Source organism: Saimiri boliviensis, chromosome 4 (assembly GCF_048565385.1).
Source record: "Saimiri boliviensis isolate mSaiBol1 chromosome 4, mSaiBol1.pri, whole genome shotgun sequence".
NCBI lineage: Eukaryota > Metazoa > Chordata > Mammalia > Primates > Cebidae > Saimiri > Saimiri boliviensis.
In genome coordinates, this window is record NC_133452.1 from 122793149 (window position 1) to 122819120 (window position 25972).

The following is a 25972-nucleotide window of genomic DNA, read 5'->3' on the forward strand; positions in this document are numbered from 1 at the left end:
GAAAATGATACAAGGCCAAGTTATAGCAAATGACTATGTCTTAGTTATCTTTATGTTCTTCAGAGTTATTAGATGCTGTGATTTTTACATCGGTGTTAGCAGACTACTAAATATTTACTAAATAAATTGCATTAATGAGTGTGCTGTGGTCAAATGAGGACTATGTCATTATTCCCCAAGCAACAGAGATCCTAATGAACCCATCCCTCTGTAACTATTTGGTTGGTGCAAAATAATTGCCATTTTAATGGCAAAAACTGCATTACTTTTGCGCCAACCAAAATATTTTGAAAATCTTCACTCTTTTATAAATATTCCTGTTTCTTCCCATACTGTATGATTTTAACATAGAAAATTAATTTGATATTTTCTTTCTACTTTTTTAGAACAATGACTTTTTCCACTGTTGACAGTTAATTTCTAATAGACAGGTTTATTATGTTCACTTTTTCTTTTTCTAACATTAAACTAAAATTGAATATTTTTTAACAATTTCATGCTTGTAAGAACAGTGTTGATGTAAATAACTTTATGTTAATCTTTTTCTCTTTTTCTTTTTTGCATTTTGTTAAAAAATGTCATATTTTGGTAAAAGAAAAATAATTTACAAAATTTGTTTTGTAAAAGGCAAATTTTACATTCACCCAAGAGCAAACAGAATTTCTCTTTTACCAGAAACCATTAGCCTTTTGTAACTGGCTTCTTTCACTTAGCATAATGCTTTCAAAGTTCATCCATGTTACAGAATCTACCAATAATTCATACATTGCTAGTAGTAGTCTAAAACGGTGCAACAAATTTAGAAAACAGCTTAGCAATTTCTCAAAATGTTAAGAGTTACCATATGACCCAGAAATTCCACTCCAAGTTATATAATCAAGAGAAATAAAACGTCTGTACAAAAACCTGTGCAAGAATGTTCATAGGAGCATTATTCATAATAGCCCAAAAATGGGAGTAACTTAAATGTCTGCGAACAGATGAACATTGACATAATAAAACCAAAATGTATTATATTTGTACAATGGAATCTACTAGTCTTTTGACTCTGTTTTTCCACATTTTTGGCTTTCAGTAGTTTTAAGTTTTAAGAAGTTTTAAATAGCCAAATTTATTACCTTTTTCTTTCTACTTTCTTCTATTATGTCACAGTTAGAAGGATTAATAAGTATGTTGACCTATGGGTCTTATTTCTAATACTGTTGTAGTTTCATTTTTAGAGTTTAAGTTTTTTTATTATTTTTCCATAAGTTACTGGGTTACAGGTGGTATATGGTTACATAAGTTTTTAGCGGTAATTTGTGAGATTTTGATACACTCCCCACCCAAGGAGTATACACTTCATGATATTTGTAGTCAAATTCCTTGCCTCCCTCCTACTCTTCTCCCAAGTCTCCAAAGTCCATTGTATCATTTTTATGCCTTTGCATCCTCATAGCTTAGACAAAATTGGAGCAAAGAGGATCCAGAAGAAAAATGTGAGAACTTGGGGTTAATATTAGCATATTAGAAAAAAAGAATAATGCAAATAAAAGTAACTTAGGAAAAGGAAATCATTGAAAATAAAGCTAAAACAAATAAAATAGAAACAAAGACAAAAGATAAAAATATAAGAATTAAGTACTCATTTTAAAATATAAAGTATAGAAATAATCAAAATTAATTACAAAAAGGCAATTTGAAATAAATAAAAAAAGAAATAAAGCATAAAAGACCTTGGTTATTAGTAAAGCTAAAGAAAATTCTTCAAGGTATGTATAGAGTATAAAGAGGGAAAATATGATTAGGAATGAGAATGTGACATAATCACAGATACAGGAGAAATTATTTTCTTAAATAGAGAATAAAATATGTACGTCCATTGCAAACAAACTTTAAAACTTGGAGAAAATAAACGTTTTTCTAGAAAACCATAATTATTATGAATAAAAAAACATTTTAATTGCTACATTAGCATCTTCAAAGGTAATTAAGGAGGTACTATTTTAAAAGTCACCCCAATGATATATATTTGTAAGTATTCCATCTTATCTGTTAGGAATAGATTATCTCAGCAATACTTATGTTATTTCAGACAATAGAAAAAGGTGAGTGCTTCTCAATCCATCTTATTAACCCAGCATACCATTAGCACAAGAAAAGAAAACTATAGACCAATTTCACTAAATGCCTGTAGAGGGAGGAAAAAAGTAAATACTAGCAAAATAATCAACCAATGTGCCAAAATATACATTATTACTAAGGTAGGAATGTTCTAATACCAAGGTTATTCAATACCAAGAAATTTATCAACATAATCCAATATCAAAAAACTAAAAGAAAATATTATTTGATTAATCAATACTAAAATGTCATTTGATAGATACAAATAAGACACCCAATCAAATTTGGCAGACATATTTGTTTTACTGTTTATAAGAAAATTAAAATAAAGAAACTAAAAAATGAGTAACAATAGTAAAATGTAATAAAGCCTAGCTGGACACCAAAAGCACATATTATTCCTAGCTATGAAACACTAAAACTTCCTCAATTAAAATCAGAACTTGACAAGGATGTCTAGTATAACTATTGTTATTTGCCATCTTCTTGGAAAGGTCTAAGCAAATGCCATGAGATAAAAATAATCAATACTCATACTAGAAAAGAAGACACAAATCTATTTTTGTTGGTGATATAATTTTAATGAGAAAAATTTGTGCAAGACAAAAAAATAAAAATCAATAGCTTTTCTTAATAGCACAGCTGTATGTAAACATAAAGCAACTTTACTTTGTCTTCCACTCTTCCTTTAAATTTGCCCAGTGGCAGCGACTAATTTTAAATACTCTTTTAAGTTGCTAAAGGTCATTGAGCTGTTTACTGTTAAGTCCTTGTTTTAAAGGTGTAGTAGAAATTGTCGATGTCAATATTTTATGCCACAACAATTTTTTTTAAGTTTTAGTATGTTTATGCGGTTCATTCTTCATCGAGTGATTGTCAAATAAGCTAGGCATCTATTTAAAAGGCATTCCTTCCCTTCAATAAATTACTGCTTTCGACTGGGGGAAAAAAAAATTGCCCAGTGGGTATTAATCATCTTTTTCCCCTTAAATGAAAATCCAGACACGGTCATTCCTAGATCACAAAATATCAGTCCCACTTAGTAATTCGGTTTTCCATTTTTATATGATAGGCAAATCTTCTATCTGCATTAAATTTCATGCTTTCTTGTGGCCAGGTGCGGTGGCTCATGCCTGTAATTCTAGCACTTTGGGAGGCCTACAGAGGCAGACCACCTGAAGTCAGGAGTTCAAGATCAGCCTGGCCAATATGGTGAAATGCGTCTCTACTAAAAATATAAAAATTAGCCAGGTGTGGTGGTGCACAGCTGTAATTCCAGCTGCTCAGGAGCCTGAGGCAGGCGAGTCGCTTGAACCCAGGAAGTGAAAGTTGCAGTGAGCCAACATCGCACCATCTCACCACTACACTCCGGCCCGGGCAACACAGCAGGACTCAGTCTCAAAAAACAAAAACCAAACACAACAAAAAACAACGCTATGCTTTTTCCCTTGGCATTTGGGAGCGATTTAGCTAGAAAGTTTTAAGTCAGGGAAAAGGGAAACTGAAATTCTTTCTCCCCTGTTTTGCGACTGGCAGCACGTGGTCCTTCAGCATGGAGTCCAGGGACAAGAAAGGCAGATAGGAGACTTCTTTCTTCACGAGATGATTGAGTTCATTTAGCTTCACTGCTCTCTGGATTTGGCATTCAGTCATCCATCCTTGTCTTGTGGAACAGTTTCATGGATGCTTTGGAGACCCCATGGCTGGAATTCTTCCACTCGTGATTTTCTTTACTTTGGGGAAAGGTGCATCTATTTCAGCTGGTTGTTTGCTCTGTCTCCATCCTCCAGCATCTCATGACATCTTCAGCTTTCCCTGCTGAGTGACCTTTGTCTCTTAAGGTGGTTCATTTGGTCAGAACTTAAGAAAACATCGCAATATCTCTGTCCCGCAGCTGAGCCACATCAGATTCAAAACAACATGCTTACATCCTTTCCCTGACAGCCCCTGGAGTGCTGAACAACTCCAGTCAAGAAGCAGCCTGTCATTGGCTCTCTCCTGCATTGCAGCCAATTAATCTCCCACCTGTTAGACTTTCCAGGCAGAAGTCGGTACACTACCTCCCCTTACCTCAAACTTCAGGGATACATACTAAGCTCTCCAAGTTGTGTTTCTAAAACCCATCCTCTTGATTTGACGTGCAAGGGTAAAAGCTATAAGCCTTTTATCCTCTCAGTAAGAATGAGGAATTCAAGCGTCACCGGCTGGTTTCAGCCACCTGCTTTATAAATCCCTCACTTTGATGTGTTGTTTCTGCTTTATTTGTGCTTCAACTAGAACTTCTATGTTAATCTCTTGTTATGCTTTCAAACCCAAACTAGAATTAGAAATAAGAAATTTTCCAGTCACAACCATTACCAAAAAAACCCTACATAATTTGAAAAAATCTGATGAGAAAGGTGCAAGACTTCCATGTAGAATATTATAAAAACTTAATGATAATATTATATATGAATGGCTTACAAAACTTTGCCATGCTTTCAGATGAGAAGATATAATTCATGATTTCCTGAAATTATATTATTTATAATTTGAGAAAACTGAGAAAATTATTTTAATACTTAAATAATATAATTTCATAAAATTTCAAAGCTTTTGAGCCTCATCTAGAATAATATGCATAATAGCAATCCATCAATACCCAGTGAAAATATAAAAAGTAAATAAATGTGAGAGGGAACTGTCTTTGCCCGGCCTTGCCTCACTAGGTATCAGAACATACATTAAACTACTATCATCATTATCAGTGTGGTAGTAGCATAGTAAGATACAAACACATCAACAGGACGAAGAGAAAATTAAGTGAAAGACCCCAGCATATATGAGAATACAACTGACGACAAAATTGCTGTTTTGTTCAGTTGTGACATACGCATTTAGTTAACAGATGAAATTGGCGCAACTTATTCTCCACTGGAAGAAGACAAAGTTGAGTTTATCTTATATTATGTATTAAAATAAAATCTGGAATCATTAGAGACTTAAAAAGAAAACATGAATCAGTATCTCAGGACCAAATCTAGGATTTTGGAATAGCCTAGAGGTGAAGAAATGGTTCTTAACCAAGATAGAAAATTCTGGAGCTATAAAAGAAAATATCTGGACGATGTTTTCTAAACTTTTGAATTGCAAAGGATTTCACATCTAAATTCAATAGGAAAACAACAGATTTGAAAAAACTATTTGGGAGGTGACAAAGGTTTAACATAATATTCAAAGAGCTGTTAAATATTGTCAAAATAAAGATAAATTCAAAGAAAAATAAATAAAGGATATGAACAGACATCCCACTGAAGAGTATACAGATGGTGAACAGGTAAAAGGTGCTCAAACTCACTAGTAATCAGGGGAAAACAATTAAAGCAATAACTAGACAAACTACCCTCATCAGACTGTCAAAAATTAGAAAGAGCAATGATAGCTATTACTGAAGGGAATTCTAGAAAATTATACAAACTTTTTTATGGAAACATAAATTGTAATTTTATAATGCACTCTGACAGCTTGTGGAAATGGCTGCGATGCAAGAATTAGAGGCTATGCGAGCCTCAGCGTGGACTTTCCCTCAAGAAGTATGACTTCAGAAGTGTCACTGTTCAAGCCTGATTTCCTCATGGCTTCAAACAATCCCGATCCCGGTTAGAATCCCAGGGATGAAAGAACGACTGCTCAGCCTAGTGGCAGGCTGATTACACCATAGGAGAGGCAGGAATTTGTCCTTATTGCCCAATTACTTATTCTGGATTTGCATCCGCTTTCCCTACTAGGCATGCTTCTTCCACCATTTCTTTTGATGGACTTCATCAACACAGTAGGTCATTACGGTGTCCTGCACAATATTACTTCTAAGCAATAGGCCTCACAGTGAAAGAAATAAGGCAAGGAGAGATACTGAAGTTACCATGAAATTTTTCACCCAAAAGTTGTTGGCCTTATAAAAAGGTAATATCGTATATTAAAGACTGTGGCTACATCACCTGGACCACCTTCCCAGGTCATGGCACCATTCTGAAAGATGTCATGTGTGCTGTGAAACTTTAACTGATACATGGTGCCATATCTTCCACAACCATAGTACACAGATTCAGAAACTAAGTGGGAGCAGAAGAGCAGTCTGTCTCATGATCACCCCTAAAGACACACTCACAATTTTTCCTCTGTGACTCTGAGCTCTACTCATTCAGGGGCTTTTGGCACCTGAAAGGGAAAAGCTCTCAAGAGACTTAGCCATAGTCCTATTGAATCCAAATTCATCGGGAGAATGCTGGGAAGATGGCCGCCTAAGAACAGCGCAGGACTTCAGCTCCCAGTGAAAGTGCAGAGGGTGAGTGGACGCCACATTTCCAGACAAATTCTTACTGCCCACAGACCAGGAGATACCCAGGCAGAGGGGTCGCCAGCTTCGCAGTCCCAGCCGGTGCGGCTGTTTTGGCCCCCACGGGGCTGATTCCACCCGCGCGGCTGCTGTGACCACTCCCTGTTGCTGCGGTTCTCCATACAAAAGCCACTGGTCTGGGAGCCCTCTTAGCTGGCGAGCAGAGCCTTGAGACGGCAGAATAGCCCATTCATCTGAAATAGCGAGTCAGGCCAGGAGATTCCTAGGCAAAAAATCCGCCAGGAGCCGGCGCCGCGGTTCGAGCCGACTCTGTGAGTCGCAGCACGGGAGATCCCGGCGCCTTTTCAACAAGCGACCGGAACACGGGGTCATTCAACTTAAAAGAAAAGACTCTGAGTCAGGGAGCCAGGTGATCAGGCTCGCTTGGTCCCACCCCTCCACCCCCAACAACAACGAAAACAAAAACAGTAATTGGAAACCCTCTGGGTTGAGCCCTTCAAACCAAGCACAGCTGAACCAGGACGGTCCGACTCCATGGGGGAGGGGCTTCCACCATTACTGAGACTCTCCACCGCTAAGGAGGCAGGCTGCCGTTGCTGAGGCAACCCGCCGTTGCCAAGGCAACCTGCCACAACAGAGAGAGTCCGCCACAACAGAGGCGGGGCCACCGTTGCAGAGACAGTTCTAACTACACCCATATAAAAAGGACTACAGGGAAGAGCTCAGGGCAGCTGGGCGGAACCCACAGCAGCTCAGCAAAGCCCCTGCGGGCAGGCAGAGGCTAGGCGTGCTGCTAGCTGGGCGGGTCAGACCTGAAAGAAAAATCAAAAAAGGCAGTAGTGCAACGGAAACTCATAAAGCTCCAACTCCCTGGGACAGAGACAGACAACAGGTGGATAAACCCACAAAAATGGGAAGAAACCAGGGCAAAAAGGATGAAAACTCCCGAAACCAGAACACCTCTCCTCCTAAAAGGGATCACAACTCCTCACCAGCAAGGGAACCAGACTGGATGGAGAAGGAGGGTGATGAAATGACAGAATCAGACTTCAGAAGGTGGGTAGTAAGAAACTACAGTGAGCTAAAAGAACATGTTCTAACTGAATGCAAAGAAAATAGGAACCTTGAAAAAAGATTGGACGAACTGCTGACGAGAATGGACAGCATAGAGAGGAGTATAAGTGAATTGATGGAGCTGAAAAACGCAACACGAGAACTTCGTGAAGCATGCACAAGCTTCAACAGCCGAATTGACCAAGCAGAAGAAAGGATATCAGAGGTCGAAGGTCAACTCAATGAAATAAAAAGAGAAGGCAAGAACAGAGAAAAAAGCACAAAAAGGAATGAACAAAATCTTCAAGAAATGTGGGACTATGTGAAAAGACCTAATCTACGTCTGATAGGTGTACCTGAATGTGATGAAGAGAATGAATCCAAGCTGGAAAATACTCTTCAGGATATTATCCAGGAAAACTTCCCCAACCTAGCAAGGCAGACCAATATTCAAATCCAGGAAATACAGAGAACACCACAAAGATATTCCTCAAGAAGAGCAACCCCAAGGCACATAATCATCAGATTCACTAGGGTTGAAATGAAAGAGAAAATGCTAAGAGCAGCCAGAGAGTAAGGTCAGGTTACCCACAAAGGGAAGCCCATTAGACTCACAGCAGATCTCTCAGCAGAAACCCTACAAGCCAGAAGAGATTGGGGGCCAATATTCAACACCCTTAAAGAAAAGAACTTTCAACCCAGAATCTCCTATCCAGCCAAACTAAGCTTCATAAGTGAAGGAAAAATAAAATCCTTTGTGAACAAGCAAGCACTCAGAGATTTCATCACCACCAAACCTGCCCTACAAGAACTCCTGAAAGAGGCTCTACACATATAAAGGAACAACCAGTACCAGCTACTCCAAAAACACACCAAATGGTAAAAGAGCATCAACACAATCAAGAATCTGCATCAACTAACCAACAAAACAGCCAGGTAGCATCAAAATAACAGTATCAAATTCACACATAACAATACTATCCCTAAATGTCAATGGACTAAATGCCCCAATCAAAAGACACAGACTGGCAAATTGGATAAAAAGCCAAAACCCATCAGTGTGCTGTATCCAGGAAACCCATCTTACATGCAAGGATACACAAAGGCTCAAAATAAAGGGATGGAGGAAGATCTACCAAGCAAATGGAGAGCAAAAAAAGGCAGGAGTTGCAATTCTCATCTCTGATAAAATAGACTTTAAAGCAACAAAGATCAAAAGAGACAAAGAAGGACATTACATAATGGTAAAAGGATCACTGCAACAAGAAGAGCTAACGATCCTAAATATATACGCACCCAATACAGGAGCACCCAGATACATAAGGCAAGTTCTTAATGACTTACAAAGAGACTTAGACTCCCACACAATAATAGTGGGAGACTTTAACACCCCATTGTCAATATTAGAAAGATCAACCAGACAGAAAATCAACAAGGATATCCAGGACCTGAATACAGACCTGGAACAAGCAAACCTAATAGACATTTACAGAACTCTCCACCCCAAATCCACAGAATATACATTCTTCTCAGCACCACATCACACCTACTCTAAAATTGACCACATAATTGGCAATAAATCACTCCTCAGCAAATGCAAAAGAACAGAAATCATAACAAACAGTCTCTCAGACCACAGTGCAATTGAGTTAGAACTCAGAATGCAGAAACTAACTCAGAACTGCACAGCTTCATGGAAACTGAATAACTTGCTCTTGAATGTTGACTGGATAAACAATGAAATAAAGGCAGAAATAAAGATGTTCTTCGAAACCAATGAGAATGAAGACACAACATACCAGAATCTCTGGGACACATTTAAAGCAGTCTCTAGAGGAAAATGTATAGCAATGAGTGCCCACATGAGAAGAAAGGAGAGATCTAAAATTGACACCCTATCATCAAAATTGAAAGAGCTAGAGGAGCAAGATCAAAAAAACTCAAAACCTAGCAGAAGACAGGAAATAACTAAGATCAGAGCAGAACTGAAGGAAATAGAGACACAAAAACTCTTCAAAAAATCAATAAATCCAGGAGCTGGTTTTTTGAAAAGATCAACAAAATAGACCACTAGCCAGATTAATAAAAAAGAAAAGAGAGAATAACCAAATTGATGCAATAAAAAACGATAAAGGGGATATCACTACGGATTCCACAGAAATCCAAACCATCATCAGAGATTATTACAAACAACTCTATGCACATAAACTAGTAAACCTGGAAGAAATGGATAAATTCCTGGACACCTGCAACCTCCCAAGCCTAAACCTGGAAGAAGCCGAAACCCTGAATAGACCAATAACATGGTCTGAAGTCGAGGCAGCAATAAAGACCCTACCACCCAAAAAAAGCCCAGGTCCAGATGGGCTCACAGCTAAATTCTACCAGACATACAAAGAGGAGCTGATACCATTCCTTCTGAAACTATTCCAGACAATCCAAAAAGAGGGAATCCTTCCCAAATCATTTTACGAGACAAACATCATCCTGATACCAAAACCCGGCAGAGACTCAACAAGAAAAGAAAATTTCAGGCCAATATCCATGATGAACATAGATGCAAAAATCTTCAATAAAATACTGGCAAACCGATTGCAACAGCATATCAAAAAGTTCATCCACCATGATCAAGTAGGATTCATCCCGGGGATGCAAGGCTGGTTCAACATACAAAAGTCCATAAACGTAATTCACCACATAAACAGAACAAAAGACAAAAACGACATGATTATCTCAATTGTTGCAGAGAAGGCTTTTGACAAAATTCAACAACTCTTTATGCTAAAAACCCTCAATAAACTAGGTATTGATGGAACGTATCTCAAAACAATAAAAGCTATTTATGACAAACCAACAGCCAATATCATACTGAATGGGCAAAAACTGGAAGCATTCCCTTTGAAATCTGGCACTAGACAAGGATGCCCTCTCTCACCACTCCTATTCAATATAGTACTGGAAGTTCTAGCCAGAGCAATCAGGCAAGAAAAAGAAATAAAGGGTATCCAAATTGGAAAGGAGGAAATCAAATTGTCTCTATTTGCAGATGACATGATTGTATATCTGGAAGACCCCATCATCTCAGCCCAAAATCTCCTGAAACTGATAAACAACTTCAGCAAAGTCTCAGGATACAAAATCAACTTGCAAAAATCACAAGCATTCCTATACACAAGTAATAGACTTCAAGAGAGCCAAATCAAGAACGAACTGCCATTCACAATTGCTACAAAGAGAATAAAGTACCTAGGAATGCAACTATCAAGGAACGTAAAGGACCTCTTCAAGGAGAACTACAAGCCATTGCTCAACGAAATAAGAGAGGATACAAACAGATGGAGAAACATTCCATGTTCATGGTTAGGAAGAATCAACATCGTGAAAATGGCCATACTGCCCAAAGTAATTTACAGATTCAACGCTATTCCCATCAAGCTACCAATGACCTTCTTCACAGAACTGGAAAAAAAACACCTTAAACTTCATATGGAACCAAAAGAGAGCCCGCATAGCCAAGTCAATTCTAAGCAAAAAGAACAAAGCAGGAGGCATCACACTACTGGACTTAAAAACTGTACTACAAGGCTACAGTAATCAAAACAGCATGGTACTGGTACCAAAACAGAGATATAGACCAATGAAACAGGACAGAGGCCTCAGAGGAAATACAACATACCTACAACCATCTGATCTTTGACAAACCTGACAAAAACAAGCAATGGGGAAAGGATTCCCTGTTTAATAAATGGTGTTGGGAAAACTGGCTAGCCATGTGCAGAAAGCAGAAACAGGACCCCTTCCTGACACCTTACACCAAAATTAACTCCAGATGGATTAAAGACTTAAACATCAGACCTAATACCATAAAAACCTTAGAAGAAAATCTAGGCAAAACCATTCAGGACATAGGTGTAGGCAAGGACTTCATGACCAAAACGCCAAAAGCAATGGCAACAAAAGCAAAAATAGACAAATGGGACCTAATCAAACTCCACAGCTTCTGCACGGCAAAAGAAACAGTCAGTAGAGTGAATCGGCAACCAACAGAATGGGAAAAAATTTTGCAGCCTACCTATCTGACAAGGGGCTGATATCCAGAATTTACAAAGAACTAAAGCAGATCTACAAGAAAAAAACAAACAAGCCCATTCAAAAATGGGCAAAGGATATGAACAGATACTTTACAAAAGAAGACATATGGGAGGCCAACAAACATATGAAAAAATGCTCATCATCACTGGTCATCAGAGAAATGCAAATCAAAACCACATTGAGATACCATCTCACACCAGTGAGAATGGAGATCATTAAAAAATCGGGAAACAACAGATGCTGGAGAGGATGTGGAGAAATAGGAACACTTTTACACTGTTGGTGGGAATGTAAATTAATTCAACCATTGTGAAAGACAGTGTGGCGATTCCTCAAGGACCTAAAAATAGAAATCCCATTTGACCCAGCAATCCCATTACTGGGTATATATCCAAAGGATTATAAATCATTCTACTACAAGGACACGTGCACACGAATGTTCATTGCAGCACTGTTTACAATAGCAAAGACCTGGAACCAACCCAAATGCCCAACGATGATAGACTGGATAGGGAAAATGTGGTACATATACACCATGGAATATTACGCAGCCATCAAAAACGATGAGTTCGGCCGGGCGCGGTGGCTCAAGCCTGTAATCCCAGCACTTTGGGAGGCCGAGGCGGGTGGATCACGAGGTCGAGAGATCGAGACCATCCTGGTCAACATGGTGAAACCCCGTCTCTACTAAAAATACAAAAAATTAGCTGGGCATGGTGGTGCGTGCCTGTAATCTCAGCTACTCAGGAGGCTGAGGCAGGAGAATTGCCTGAACCCAGGAGGCGGAGGTTGCGGTGAGCCGAGGTCGCGCCATTGCACTCCAGCCTGGGTAACAAGAGCGAAACTCCGTCTCAAAAAAAAAAAAAAAAAAAAAACGATGAGTTCACGTCCTTTGTAGGGACATGGATGAACCTGGAAACCATCATTCTCAGCAAACTGACACAAGAGCAGAAAATCAAACACCGTATATTCTCACTCATAGGCGGGTGTTGAACAATGAGAACGTATGGACACAGGGAGGGGAGCACTACACACTGGGGTCCGTTGGGGGGAAATGGGGGAGGGGCGGGGGGGGTTGGGAGGTGGGAAGAGATAGCATGGGGAGAAATGACAGATACAGGTGAGGAGACGGAAGGCAGCAAACCACACTGCTATGTGTGTACCTATGCAACAATCTTGCATGTTCATCACATGTACCCCAAAACCTAAAATGCAATAAAAAAATAAAAAAATTTTTAAAAATAAAAATAAATAAAAATTCATCACCACCTCCCTTACAGGCTTCCTTGAAACCACACAAACAGGTATGAGGGGGTTTGAAGGTGTTGCCCAAAGTGACTGATCAAAATGGGCACAGAAAAGAGGGTCATGTATTCATTTATTAATTCAATAAAGAGAGCCTGCTATGGGCAGGCAGCGTTCCAAGTGCTTAGGACACAGCAGAAAACAAAAAAATGACAAAATCCTGCCTTCATGGACTTTACATTTCGGTGAGGTGGGGGAGACATTCTATTGAACTGTGAGAAGGTAGATAATACGTGCTGTGGAAAAACAAAAACAAAAAATACTGAGAATTAAAAAGAAAGAGAAGAAATCCCCAGGAAGGGATCGGGTGTTTTTGTAAGATTTCAAGATATTTTTGGACGGAAGGAGACATACTCACTTGGATAGAAGAATGGCAGAACTTTTTGTTACTTACAGCTTCAAATGGAAGAAGACTGCCAAAGGGCCACGTGGAGGTTTTGCTTGGAGAGGGCTTTTGTGTGGCAAGTCAGGTGGGGTTAGTTAGGTTTTGAGGGCTCTCTATGGATTGGCTAATTTGCGTAATTCTGAGGTCTCCAAGGTGGGTTCCTAGTTGTCTGGTGTCTGACCCAGAACAATTAGGACAGGTGTGTGGTGGCCTGAAATGTGAGCATCCAGGGAAGTGACTATCCTCTAAGCAGGGCCCCAGACTGAGTTAAGACAGCAGTTTTTAAAACCCTTCTCACACAGAGGAAGGTTGGGAGTAAATAGAGTGTACAGGGTAGGACAAGGTAGGCCTCAGGGAGAGGGAGAAAGGTGGGATTGAAAAAACACTGAAGGTGAGAGAATTATCCAGCAGGTGAAAAAGTGTTCTGTTAAAACCCAGGTAACCCTCTCAAAGAAGTTGTGATTGTGGATGAGCGAAAAAAATTACATCTCTCTGTGAGCTCCAAGAGAAACCGAAAGTATTCTTAACTGAAAATCAGCATAAAATCACAGCTGTATTATCAGCACCTGCAACTTTGTCACCAAAAGAAATCAGACCCCTTTATATCACATGACAGTTGTTATATACTGTATTCAAATACGCTTGTGTCTCCCTCAATGTGAAACTGCTATAGTTATTATACCTGCTGCTATTGCTATTTAAATACATTATGAAAGAACTACACTGTTTCCTTCATGACAAAATGTTTGTTATAATTTATTAATTGATTTCAAAAAGGTAGATTTGTTTTAAATCTTATGTATTTTACTTTATGAATTTAAAAACATTATTCTGAGGAGGGTTTCCACTAGCTTCCAAGGACTGCTATAGAGGCCCATGACACACATATATATAGCGTGCGCATGCCCACGCACACACACATGCACACACACACACACACACACACACACACACACAGTGAAAAGCCTGCCTTTGAGTAGTGCCTCGCACATCCAGTGCTAAGAGTTAACGGAGGCCTTGTGAAGCTCCTGAACGCAGGCCCACCATGGCCTGGCCTCTCAGGAATGAAGAGTTGCATCGCCACACCAGATAAAGAATCCAGACAGCTGCAGGGCTGGCAGCAAGCAAGGAAGACATAGAAGAAAGAATTTAAATTTGCTTCCCCTCCATGAAAGGAGAGAGCATCCAAGGAAGAAAGTTATAATATGAGAAGTGGACTTCTGACTAGTGTCAGGAATCTGGAGAGTAGCCCCAGGGCTTCCTACATTGGGGTGAATGCCAGTCATTCGCAGGTTTGCTCCGAGATCCATTTCTCGCAATGTGAGAAAATGTAGAAAACTACATTTTCTCCTGCCTAGGGAACGTCCCGTCAGGAGACAGGAGAGGGGGGGGAAGAGAGAAGCTGGAGAACTTCTCCCCTCTCTCCTCCACTAGGAGCTGCATCTGCATTGCTTCCAGCTCCCACTTCACAAGTCTTCGAGGTACCCATGGTCCGGAGTCCTGATGAGCAGCCCCATCACCAGACCCAGGCCCCGCCAGCAGGTTGCACCTCTTGGGCTTTTCTAACACTGTCTTCCCTTTCTTGGTTCTTTCAGCCATAGAGGTGGCAGCTGCTTTCAGCTGTTCAGTTGTTGCTATCCTCCAGGTGGCCTCACCAGCCCCTGTTTGCTCTCCCTGCATAATTAGCTCCCTGCATCAAGTCTTTCCTTTGGACCATCTCTTGTGGATGCTGAGAAGCAGAAAACCCCAACAGCAGTAAGCAGTACCATTGATTTTGTCACCAAGAAAAATCATAGCTACTTCCATATCACATTGCAGTTGTCATATGCTCTCTGGTTTCTGTCAAGTATTTGGGTTTAGTAACTGAATTTTAGTCCGTATCAGGACAGGATCAGAACATAAACATGAGAACAAATGGCCATTATGCAGAGCTCCATTCTGTACTTGGAAGAAAATGCAGTAAAAGAAAAGACAACTTTAGGAAGGTTCCAATTGGGAAAGAAGGGTGCCACTTTCTTTAGTTACACGTGGGATTGTTGCATTATGTTAAAAGGAAGTTATTATTTAAAAATGCAAGTGTAAGAATAATGCACATTGGCACTCAGCAACCAAAGGTCTGTGGGAAACATTCATTGGGTGTTAACGTTTTGTTTAAGTTTTGGATTTTGGCCACGTAGCGCCTAAACTTCTGTATTTGTGTGCATATACATGACTTAGTATAGGCCAATGGGATACTCTCCCCAGGATTTACACCCTGAAGAAGTGGTCCAAAGAGAGGATAATATTTAGAAATTATTTGTAGATGAGGTAGTTGCACCGCTATCCCAAGTAATAGAAATACCAGCAGCTGCATCCTGAAACAGCTGTTCACTCAGTGTGAACTAGGCTAGTGAACTTGGCTGTATTCGAGCTACCTGTGTTCCTTTGTTTTTACCTATTTTCCCTGCTAGTTCTCCAGCCTTCCCACTGACTATGAGGTAATCTGTCTCCAGCCCATAAATTTCTTTCCTGCTTAAGATGACCAGGGTTGGTTTATATTGCCAGTAAACAAGAAACCTAATTGGAAGTTTTATTCCAGATACTTCATGCTATAGCAAATAAAATATTTTCTTTCATTACGTTTTCTGATTGTTGTTTGCATACTTAACAACTCTTAATTATTCCAGTCATTTCTTGTAATTCTATAATAAGCCATTATAGTTTGAGATAGGCACCAGCTCACTATAAGTACATAAAGTCTTGGGGTTATTAGATATAACAAAATCCTTTCCAATTAAAAACAATACTCAGGATAAATGTTATACCTTGGGAATCATGTGTGATATTTTTCTTTTTATTAGCATTGCTTAGAATAATCTCTTATGCCATGTTTATTAATATAAAACCTTTTTTATATGCTTTTGAAACATTATGGATTGTGGCCCCCAGAAATGAGTTAGTATTTTGCAGGATGCCACTGCCTTGTTCTAGCACTTTTACAACAACAGCTAAACCACAGTTGTGTAAAATTATAGTTTTCTCTATAGTATCCCTGGTTAAGATCTTTTTCTTTTCTCTCTCACAAAGTACATATTGCTTTTTGATAAATCATCCTTATTAGATTTTTGCTTTTTCTAATCTGCTTTTATACAATATCAAAAACAAAAATGAAAGTTATATCAGTTACCTGTATATTTGTGTATGCATGTGTGTGCATGTGTCTCCAAACATTCAAGCACTTAGAAACCTTTAGGGACATACTGATTAACCACTGTTTTTTATTGTCTATGCATATTAGAAAACAAGCGAGCTTCTATTAAAACCTATTTGTTGATAAATTCATTGGAATATACTGAGTATCAATTAAATGCTTGACACTGCAAAGCAGTTAATGTGTGTTTACATTTCCATTAAATATAGAAGGAGGAGTTTAAGAGTTCTATGGAATTTTATGAGCCCATGGTCGGGACTTGGGAGCATAGTAAAGTGGTAGAAAACCAATTCGTGAAGAGTACCTACTTTACTAATGTAATACTTGAAATTACATAAAATACCTGCTAGGGGCTTTTAATTGGCAAATGTCATGAATATTCCAGCCGTCAAAGAGAGATAGGTAACATGACACGTTAGAAAGAGCACAGACTTTGGAGTCAGATGAACAGGGGTTCAAATCCTGACTCTGCCATTTCTTAGCTCCATGACTTAACATCTCGGAGCCTCAGTTTCTTCATCTATAAGATAGGAATAGAGATAAAAGGACATCTCACTGGTGTTCTATGAGAAATAAAGTAATTTAAATAGAGCATCTAGCAGTTGGGACATAATAGATACTATAATTGCTATTTTTAATACTTTAGAATATACAAAAGTACATCTATTTTTAATACTTTAGAATATAAAAAAGTACATATCTTAAAAAGTGATAAAGTAACAAACTAAAAAAAAAAAATCTCCACTGAACTTGAGTAATAACTCATTCCAACCTCAATGTTTCTTGATTTCTTAACTACATATTCATGGTCATGAAGAAATTCATGAGTTAGAAATAAGAAAATTATTCAAAATACATCAGTTCCAGAATATTCTGTGTGTGTAATAGCAAGGAATCTTATTTTATCACAATAAACTACTAACCAAGGGCATGTAATCTGGTATAAACCTGCACAGCTTATGTAATGTGAATTATAAAGGATGTGAAAATCTTACCATTCTCAAAGCTTATGCCATAAACTGTATGTAATGCAGATACTATGATTATGATTTGAATCTTTATGTTTCAGGGATTTTTTCCCCTTTTTGACATTTTCTGACACTGTAAAACATCCTACCAGTACCTAATTTAGTTACTTTGGAAAGCCAGAAGATGGCAGTAATTTCTAAGAATTATACATCTAAAAAGAATGCTTTGGATTCTAGCTTTTGCTGCTGGAAATCATAATGCTCTATATTTTCAACAGTTTTTCTATCTTAATATAAAATTCTGTTTGTTCTTAGCTTTCTCCTGACAATTAGATAAAGAAGTAAGAAAGGTAAGAATTAAATATCTATACAGAATGCGTGAATAATTTATTACACACAAGAATTGGCAACCAACCAATCATATTTATTTCATGTGTTTACCTGCGGGTGAACTGAGTATTATATATCCATTTGAATAGAGAGCTCGATTTTATTCATGTTATTGGGTATCTTTGTCTTGGTTCAGAAGGAAAAGGTAGTGTATGTTTTCTGTACAAGCTACCATCACCTCTAACTGTTGGTGATATCTGAGGACATACTTATTTCTATTCCCTTTAAAAGATAATCACATTTGTAGGTTGCCATTTTTTATTTCTAAATGATAATGCTGAACAGTGTGGAAGCGTATTCCACAAGGAGCTTGTTCAACAACAAAAACGGAGGCAACAAAGATAATGATCACACACATAGTTTTATAACCTAATTGCATTTTGGCAGGATATTGCACTAAATCTAGGGCTACATTACTAAGAAGTTAAGAACAAAGAGAGAGGAAAGATGTTTATACTCAAAGCTAGGAAGGAAAGCCAGAGAAGCAAGCAATGGTCTTGTATTTTTGCAAATTTATCCATCTGCCTAAGGGTAGATTAATTTTCCTGGCAAAGTTAAATGTATATTTCAAGATATGCTATGCTGCTGAACACCATGCTTGGAAAACTGACATTCTGGAGTCTTTCAAAATCAGCAGTTTCCAAGGGAAAATCTATCTACCATCTGCTTGCTTCATTAAAATACGTAATAGAGGAGGAAGAACTGAATTGGATTTTCACTAGCTCAGCGCTCCCTGGTGTCCACTCTGCTGAGGTTATACACAGCAGCCTATACAGAAAACAGAATCCAAGTAAAAATCAACCACAGGCTTTTGTCTTTTGTATCTGCTTAAAAACAGAGCAACGAACTCCAAAAATAAATACATTTAGACCCAACAATCTATCTTGAAAATACTTAAAATTTTTAAGTATTTTTTGATGAACTGAAGGAAATTTTTTCAACAGCATATGTAAAATTTTAAACATGATCATAAGGGTATCATACAGATACTTTGTCAGGTAAGAGGCAAAATATTCTGTCAAAATCTATCAGTTGCCCCACAAAACCTACTCAGTATTTTTAGCTCACAAATTAAAGAAAACATTATATTCAAATATTAAAGGGAAACTAATGTTTATAAGATAGAATTTATAAAATTATAGTTATAGTTATACAACTTAATTACTAAAACCAACTGATTTGGGCCAGGCCTGATGGCTCATGCCTGTAATCCCAGCACTTTGGGAGTCCAAGGCAAGCAGATCGCTCAAACTCAAGAATTCAAGACCAGCCTGGGCAATATGGTGAACCCCATCTCTACACAAAATACAAAAGTTAGCTGGGCATGGTGGTGGCTGCCTGTAGTACCACCTACTCGGGAGGCCAAGGTGAGAGGATTGTTTGAATTCGGGAGATGAAGGTTGCAGTGAGCCAAGATTGCACCACTGTACTTCAGTCTGAGTGACAGAATGAGACCCTGTCTCAAAATAAAAAAATGAAAATCAATAAAAAAGGAAGTGATTTGTCAGGTTAGGGGTCCTTATGCCTTGATATTCGGTATGTATTATATTATCTGAATTTTTACCTACACTAGAAGAATTAAAATTCTCATATTATTGCAAAAATTTAGTAAAATTACTTTTTAGAGACAAAAAACTGAAAGTACAAAAAACAAATTCAAAAAGCCATGGTTAGCATTGGTGATGGTGTAGAAATCTACTTCACAACTTCACCCAGTGGCTCCATAAGTGCAGAATAGTTCGCTTAGTCACTTAAGAACGGAGTTGTAAAGATAGATATCACTATGTCCTTACCACTACATTAACCCTTTAAATGTATTCATTCGACTATTTGAAAAATATGTGACTGATACCCAGTTGAAGCACTATGAAGGACAGGCAAGCTCTCTGCTATAGTGGAATCTGCAAACTGTCCAGGGAGAAAAATATTAAAAATTAAACGAATAAATAACATATAATGGAGTTGGGTCATGTAAGTAAAGCAGGGTAAGAAGCTAGAGAGTAAGGGGGATACAAGGCGATTAATACTTTAATAGGGTGGTCCCAAAAAGCCCTCTGAGGAGAGAACACCTGAGCGAGTCTTGAAGGAAGTTGGGGAACAGGCCGCGCAGCTTTTGGGGAAAATATGGTTCAGGCAGTGGGAACAGGAGCAGAAGTCTTGAACTGGGAGTGTGTTAGGTTTGCTTGAGAAACACAGAGAAGTTAGCCTGGTTGCAACAGAATGAGCGAGAAGAAATGAGTATAAAATAAATCTGGAGATCAGGAGATTTAGGCAATCTTCATGAATTTTTATTTTATTTCAAACTTCAAGGAAAAACACTGGAGGACTTTTGATGTGCAATTTATATTTAAAAGGCCACTTTGACTGGTAGGGTAAAGAGATTGTAAAGTGATAAACGTAGCAAGAGGAAGACCAGTGAAGAAGCAAATATCATAGTTTAGGCTAGAAAGAACAGCCGAAACTTTGCACTAAACTTTGATGTATCAACAGAGGTGGTAAAAAGCAGCAGTGGGATTTGGGATGTATTTTGAAGACAAAGTTAACAATATTTCGGTATTTATCAGTCTGTCAGTTGAGGCAGCAGAGAAAGATACAATTTAAGGATGGTGCCTAGATTTTGCTCTGAGTGAAAAGTGACTGGGAAACATTTTATTGCAAAGGAAGGGAAGGGATTGGATTGGGGGGAAGATAACAAATATTGGGAATAAAGAGTTTTGCTTTGTGTACGATCAGTTTGAAATTCTTATCAGACATACAAATATATATCCATTATCTAGTCGTTGGCTGTATATATGAATCTGGAGCTCTGGAAAAAAGCCAGGGATAGCAACTCCAGGTACTCAGGAGTGGTACTCATGATCAAATACAGAATGATGGTAGATGGAGATAACTGGAAGAAAAGGAGAATGAGGAGCAGCAGTCATTAAGGCAGGATAAATACCAGGAGAGTGCAGTGGTCATGGAGACCAAGTAAAGAAAGCATTTTAAGAGAAAAGAAATCATCAACCATGTCAGTTGCTTCTGAGACACTGAATAAGATACAAAAAGAGAATTGACATTTGAGTTTAGAAAGATTGTGGTTACCAGTGATCTTAACATACAAAAGTTCGAAGAAAAGATAGAGAAGGTAGCCTGACTGAATAAAATCAAGCATGAATGGGTAATAAAATTGTGAAACAGACAACTCTTTAGAAGCCCCATGCTAGAATGGTGAGCAGAGAAACATGCAGTAGCTAGAGGGTAATTTGGAGTGGAGGGAAGCTTTTTACTTATAATGGGGACCTTCTAGCATATTTCATGGTAAAGGGAATGCTCCAGTACAGAAGAATAATTTGGTAACTCCTGGGAAGCAGGCCAGAATTTCTGAAGTGATGCCCTTGAGCAAATGAGAAGGGGTGGATGGAATATCCAGGCAGAGTCAGCCTTGTCAGCAGAGGGAGAGCAAAGCATATAGATAAAAAAGATTTGAGGGTGGGAGAATCTGACAATGAAAGCATTGGGTAGTTCTCTGTTGATGGGTTTATTTTTCCCAGCAAAATAAAAAGTAAGATCATTAACTGATGAGAGATAATGAGTATCAGATGTTTGAGGAGAGAGGCAGCATTAAATAGCCATTTTAGAGACTGGGGAAGTGATTGGACTGGAAATATGTAGTAGGATGGCAGGTCTGGTGCAAGAGTTTTGCCCACTTGAATTGTATAGTTAGCTCAAGTGTGATGCTTTCAGTCATGGGCTTTTCTCATTCTCATTTTATGAATGAAGAAACTAAAACAGAACAGTGAAATAACTTGCCCAAGTTTACACAGAACGTGAGAATATCTAGAATCGGGCCTGAGCTGGCCGGCCCCAGCTGCCTCCCACCATCACTATGCCATAGAGTAGCTCATGTTTAAAAGCCAGCAGGCTTCAGGATGCATCACCGCAGAGTTGAGGGAAGATGTTCTGAGATCTGGGCTGTTTATATGTCTTCTTCCCACATTCCAATAGCTCATCTTAGCCTCTTACGTGCATAAAACTTTAATAATTCACATTAAAAGGAAGACTAACTGCAGAATATTTTAAGAGGAAAAAATAGTAACATTAAAAACAATAATGCCTTTTTCTCTGCCATATTGGGAATGACAAAAATTTGCTTTAGTAAATGATTAAAAAATAAAATTTTATACCCTTTCTGCAGTAACATTTGCTAAAATGTGTTTTGTAAAGATAATATAAGATCCTAAAAAGATTATATGTTGAGCCTATAACATAGCACTATAATATAATAGAAAATATCACAATATTCTCTCTTTACTCAAGGTTCTAGAATTTTTAATGGCCCTAGATGATGTCTGGATAGCTTTTGACTGTGCCTGAAATGGTCCCGGGCCATTATTAGTGATTTTGCTTTCTTATTCCACAAACTAAACAATTTATTTTAGTTTCAATTCCAGCATCCCCTTTTTTTCTCATATGCCCAATTCATTGATGTAACTTTTAAAAAACTGACAAAAATGCATGACTTTACAGATGGCATCTGTGAGGCAACTAGAGATTACCAAAGAAAAAAATGCATTTAATAGTCCAAAAATATTCCCATTACAATCTGCTCAACTTCCTGGTTCAATGATGACTGATCCTCCCAGAAGGCTGATCTGGGCATTTGTGTAACCAAATTAACCCAATGTTACCCGGTTGGAGATGGCAAAGGGCTTAAAGCATTGGAAATAATGATTTGTAAGGCTGAAAGTCTTCTTTCTCCTTATCTGAGTCCCTCTTGATCTCGTGCCTAATCAAGAGTGATAGAGACAGTGTGGGTGAAGACATAGAAGCCTCTTAGTGACAGATTATATTATCTTTGACCCCTTCTCCTGATTCCTATTGCTTCCCCTAAATGCCCTATCCTTTTACAGGTTCAAAGTTACCAAAAGAAAAAGCCCCTTGAAGTAAGTCACAACTAATGGTTTAGAGAAAGAGCTTACCTATCAAGACATACTTGTGTCTCTGTGTGTTGCCATTTAATAGAAATACAATGTGAGCTGCCTATGTAATTTTTCTAGTAACAACATTTTTTAATGTAAAAGGAAACAGGTGAAATTTATTTTAGTAAAACTAATTTAGCTCAATGTTTAATGGATATAGAAATTTACTAATAATATATTTTACATTCTTTCTTTCATACTAAGCCCTTCCCACACAGGCCTAGCCACAATTCAAATGCTAAACAGCTGCAGGTAACAAGCCGCTGTGTTATTGAACAGGGTACCTCCAGACAAAGAAATGCTGAGCATGTGACAGATCTATTCCTATGGGTCATAGTTATTATCAGCCTTCATTATTATTCTCAAACTTCAAAAGTACTTCTTTTTGATAGTATAAAATTATATCATGAAATTAATTGGTTGTACTGATAACGTACTTCTATTAACTGTTTAAATATCTCACCATTACCTTCTTTAATGAGTTATCCATAAACTGCCTTACATTTAGACTTCTGCATAAGCTTAATTCATTGTTAGATTTCTTGCTATCATAGAAGTTCTCACTTTCATCCTGACCAAAGTTAGGTCCTCCAGCTCTGTGTCTAATCTATGATTCACATGTCATCAACAGAGTAATATTTCTAAAAAGCAACTTTGATCATTGCCCAACAACTTTAGGATAATAAAGAAAATATAAAGTTATTCATAATTTGACCACTTTCTATTTTGTTTCATTTTCTTCCACTCTCACTTTTATTCTTCATTCTAAAATTTGCAAACTTCATTATTTCCCTGAGTATGACACGCTGTGTTGGTCTTTACACCCTAGAACATGCTATTTCTTCTGCTTGAAAGTTCTTAGACCAGGCCTTAACTTTCAGTCCAGCTGCGTAAATGTGTTGACCTCACACTAATTCCTTGAAGGACTAGTGCTTTTTAATCTTTGTGCCACCAGTATCTAGCACAGAGTCTGACAGTAAAATACTACATATGTGAGATATGTATTTGTCAATCTAGCCTAAATGTAATGAAACCTTTAGGTAGACTCAGTTGTAAATTATTAACAGGAAGAACTATTAAAAGCAAAAGATAGTCATTCCCTATTTTAGTATTAAATTTAACTGAATTCTATTTTCATAGTTTCTAATGCCAACATTGAATAATGGTCAGTATTTTTATTCTGTTTTAATGCCAGTACATTTCATTTCCCTCAATCACCCTCGCCATAGTACTACTGAAAGTGATATACCTGATGAGAAGAGTGTTATTATCATGGGGACACAAATCATAAAATTTTCATTAGACTGCAAAAATAAATATAAGAAGCAATATGTCTCAAAGTCCCTACTTCACATTCTGGTGAGTTTTGAGAAAATTACACCTAACTTATGCCACATATCCCAGGGAATAAACTGATAAGATTTTAATAAAATATCAAAACAAAGTATTCAGGTTATTTACACAAATATGTTAATTTCATAGTCATATAAAGCAAAGATACATAAGTCTGATAATGAGAATCATTTTTCCCAGGTTAGCACAATTATTTGCCGCATAAACAATTATAACGAGACGTAATGAGCTCTTTTAAACATTAGGTACCAGAATGAGGAGGATATTTCATAAGGCTTGTAAAAATTCTAGTTTTATAGCTACCCCACAGTTTCAACATCTCTTGAGAAGGAAACAACATAAGCTCTTATTTTCTCAACCGAGCTGTCCCCAACCTATAAGAATAGATTTTAGGAACATCCCCTAATGTAGTGATATCATCAATAAGAGACAGGAACGGGGTATCAAAAGCCTTTTTTTATTTTCTGTTGTCCTCTTGGAGTAAGGAAATGTAAAAAGCCAACTGGGATTGATGAAGGACAGTACAATTGAAGAAGAGTTTGATACAAGAAGATTAAAGGTACGATGAAAAGAGGGAATAGATAGTTAATGGCACCCCTCCATTAAATTCCATTTTGTTCACACTGGCCCACGAACTTTGGTTTTACCATTTCCTGTTTTTAATAAATCTCTCTACACTTTCATACCTATTGGATTTCATGCTTTCATTACTTAACATCCCAGCAAAGAAAGAATGAACACTGCTTTTAAACAATGATTTTTACCTAAAGAAGAGTTCTGGTGACTCAGCGACAGTGAAAAACTGATCAAATTCCTTCCTATTTCTTGACTTTCCTATCCCTGACCTGGGGCTGTGGTTCATATAAAGGTGCAGGATTAGAAAAGCAAAGTTTGTTGAAAGCTGTGAGTTCCTCTCTAAGTCATATCCAGGTTTTGGATGCTTAATCATGTTTACGAGGCACATGAGCAAAAACTGGCTGCCAGTAATCTTTTCTATTTCTGAAATTAAGCTTCAAAATATGGGGGTTTGCTTTTTGAGTACATTACCCATTATGTAGAAAGAGTATGCTACTGAAAGCATTATATATAAAATCTCAAAACGCGGCACTTCCTTTGTTCTGGTTTTGAAATTCTCTATTGAGTCACTTAGTTGCTCAATGTTGAAAGGCACTAAAGTATAATTAACGTAACAGTAAACAGACTATCTGGCCCGATGCATCAGCAAAACATAACCTTCCTTTTACAAGTACATGTACAGTTTTATTTTAACTGTTCTGTTTGGGTTTTTCTACAGCTATTAATATTACTCAGCCCAGGTTCAGTGGCACAGATGCCTTTGGGTACACTTCATTCCTGGCTTATTCACGGATCTCAGACATCAGCTTCCATTATGAATTCCACCTGAAGTTTCAGCTGGCAAACAACCATTCGGCATTGCAAAATAACTTGATATTTTTTACTGGACAGAAAGGCCACGGTAAGATTAATTGAACCCTCTAGGACTTGTCTTGCTCCTTTAAAAATACTTTAGAGATTCCTCAGGGACACTCTAATTGGCTGTGGATTTAAAAAAAAAAAAAAAAAAGACTTTCAGCTAGATGCAGCCTTCTCCTGTTTTCTGCCTGGAGCATGTTCCTTGTGGTCCCAAGTATTTAGCAGTTCCCTGACCATTTCTGAAGCTCTACTTTACATCAGGGCTACTGTATTAGTTTTAATGCTACTATAAAGAACTAACCGAGACTGGATAATTTATAAAGGAGAGAGGTTTAATTGACTCACTGTTCAGCATGGCTGGGAAGGCCTCAGGAAACAATCATGGTGGAAGGTAAAGAGGAA

At 37.9% G+C, this 25972-nt stretch overlaps 1 protein-coding gene across 1 annotated transcript in view; it reads left to right on the forward strand.

Annotated features, from left to right (window-relative positions):
- Positions 1-25972, forward strand: part of LOC141584329 (protein eyes shut homolog) — a 254903-nt gene that overhangs the window by 178386 nt on the left and 50545 nt on the right. Inside the window, exon 4 of the mRNA XM_074398129.1 lies at positions 25431-25613. Coding sequence (XP_074254230.1) covers positions 25431-25613 — 183 coding nt within the window. The remainder of the gene's footprint in view (positions 1-25430; positions 25614-25972) is intronic.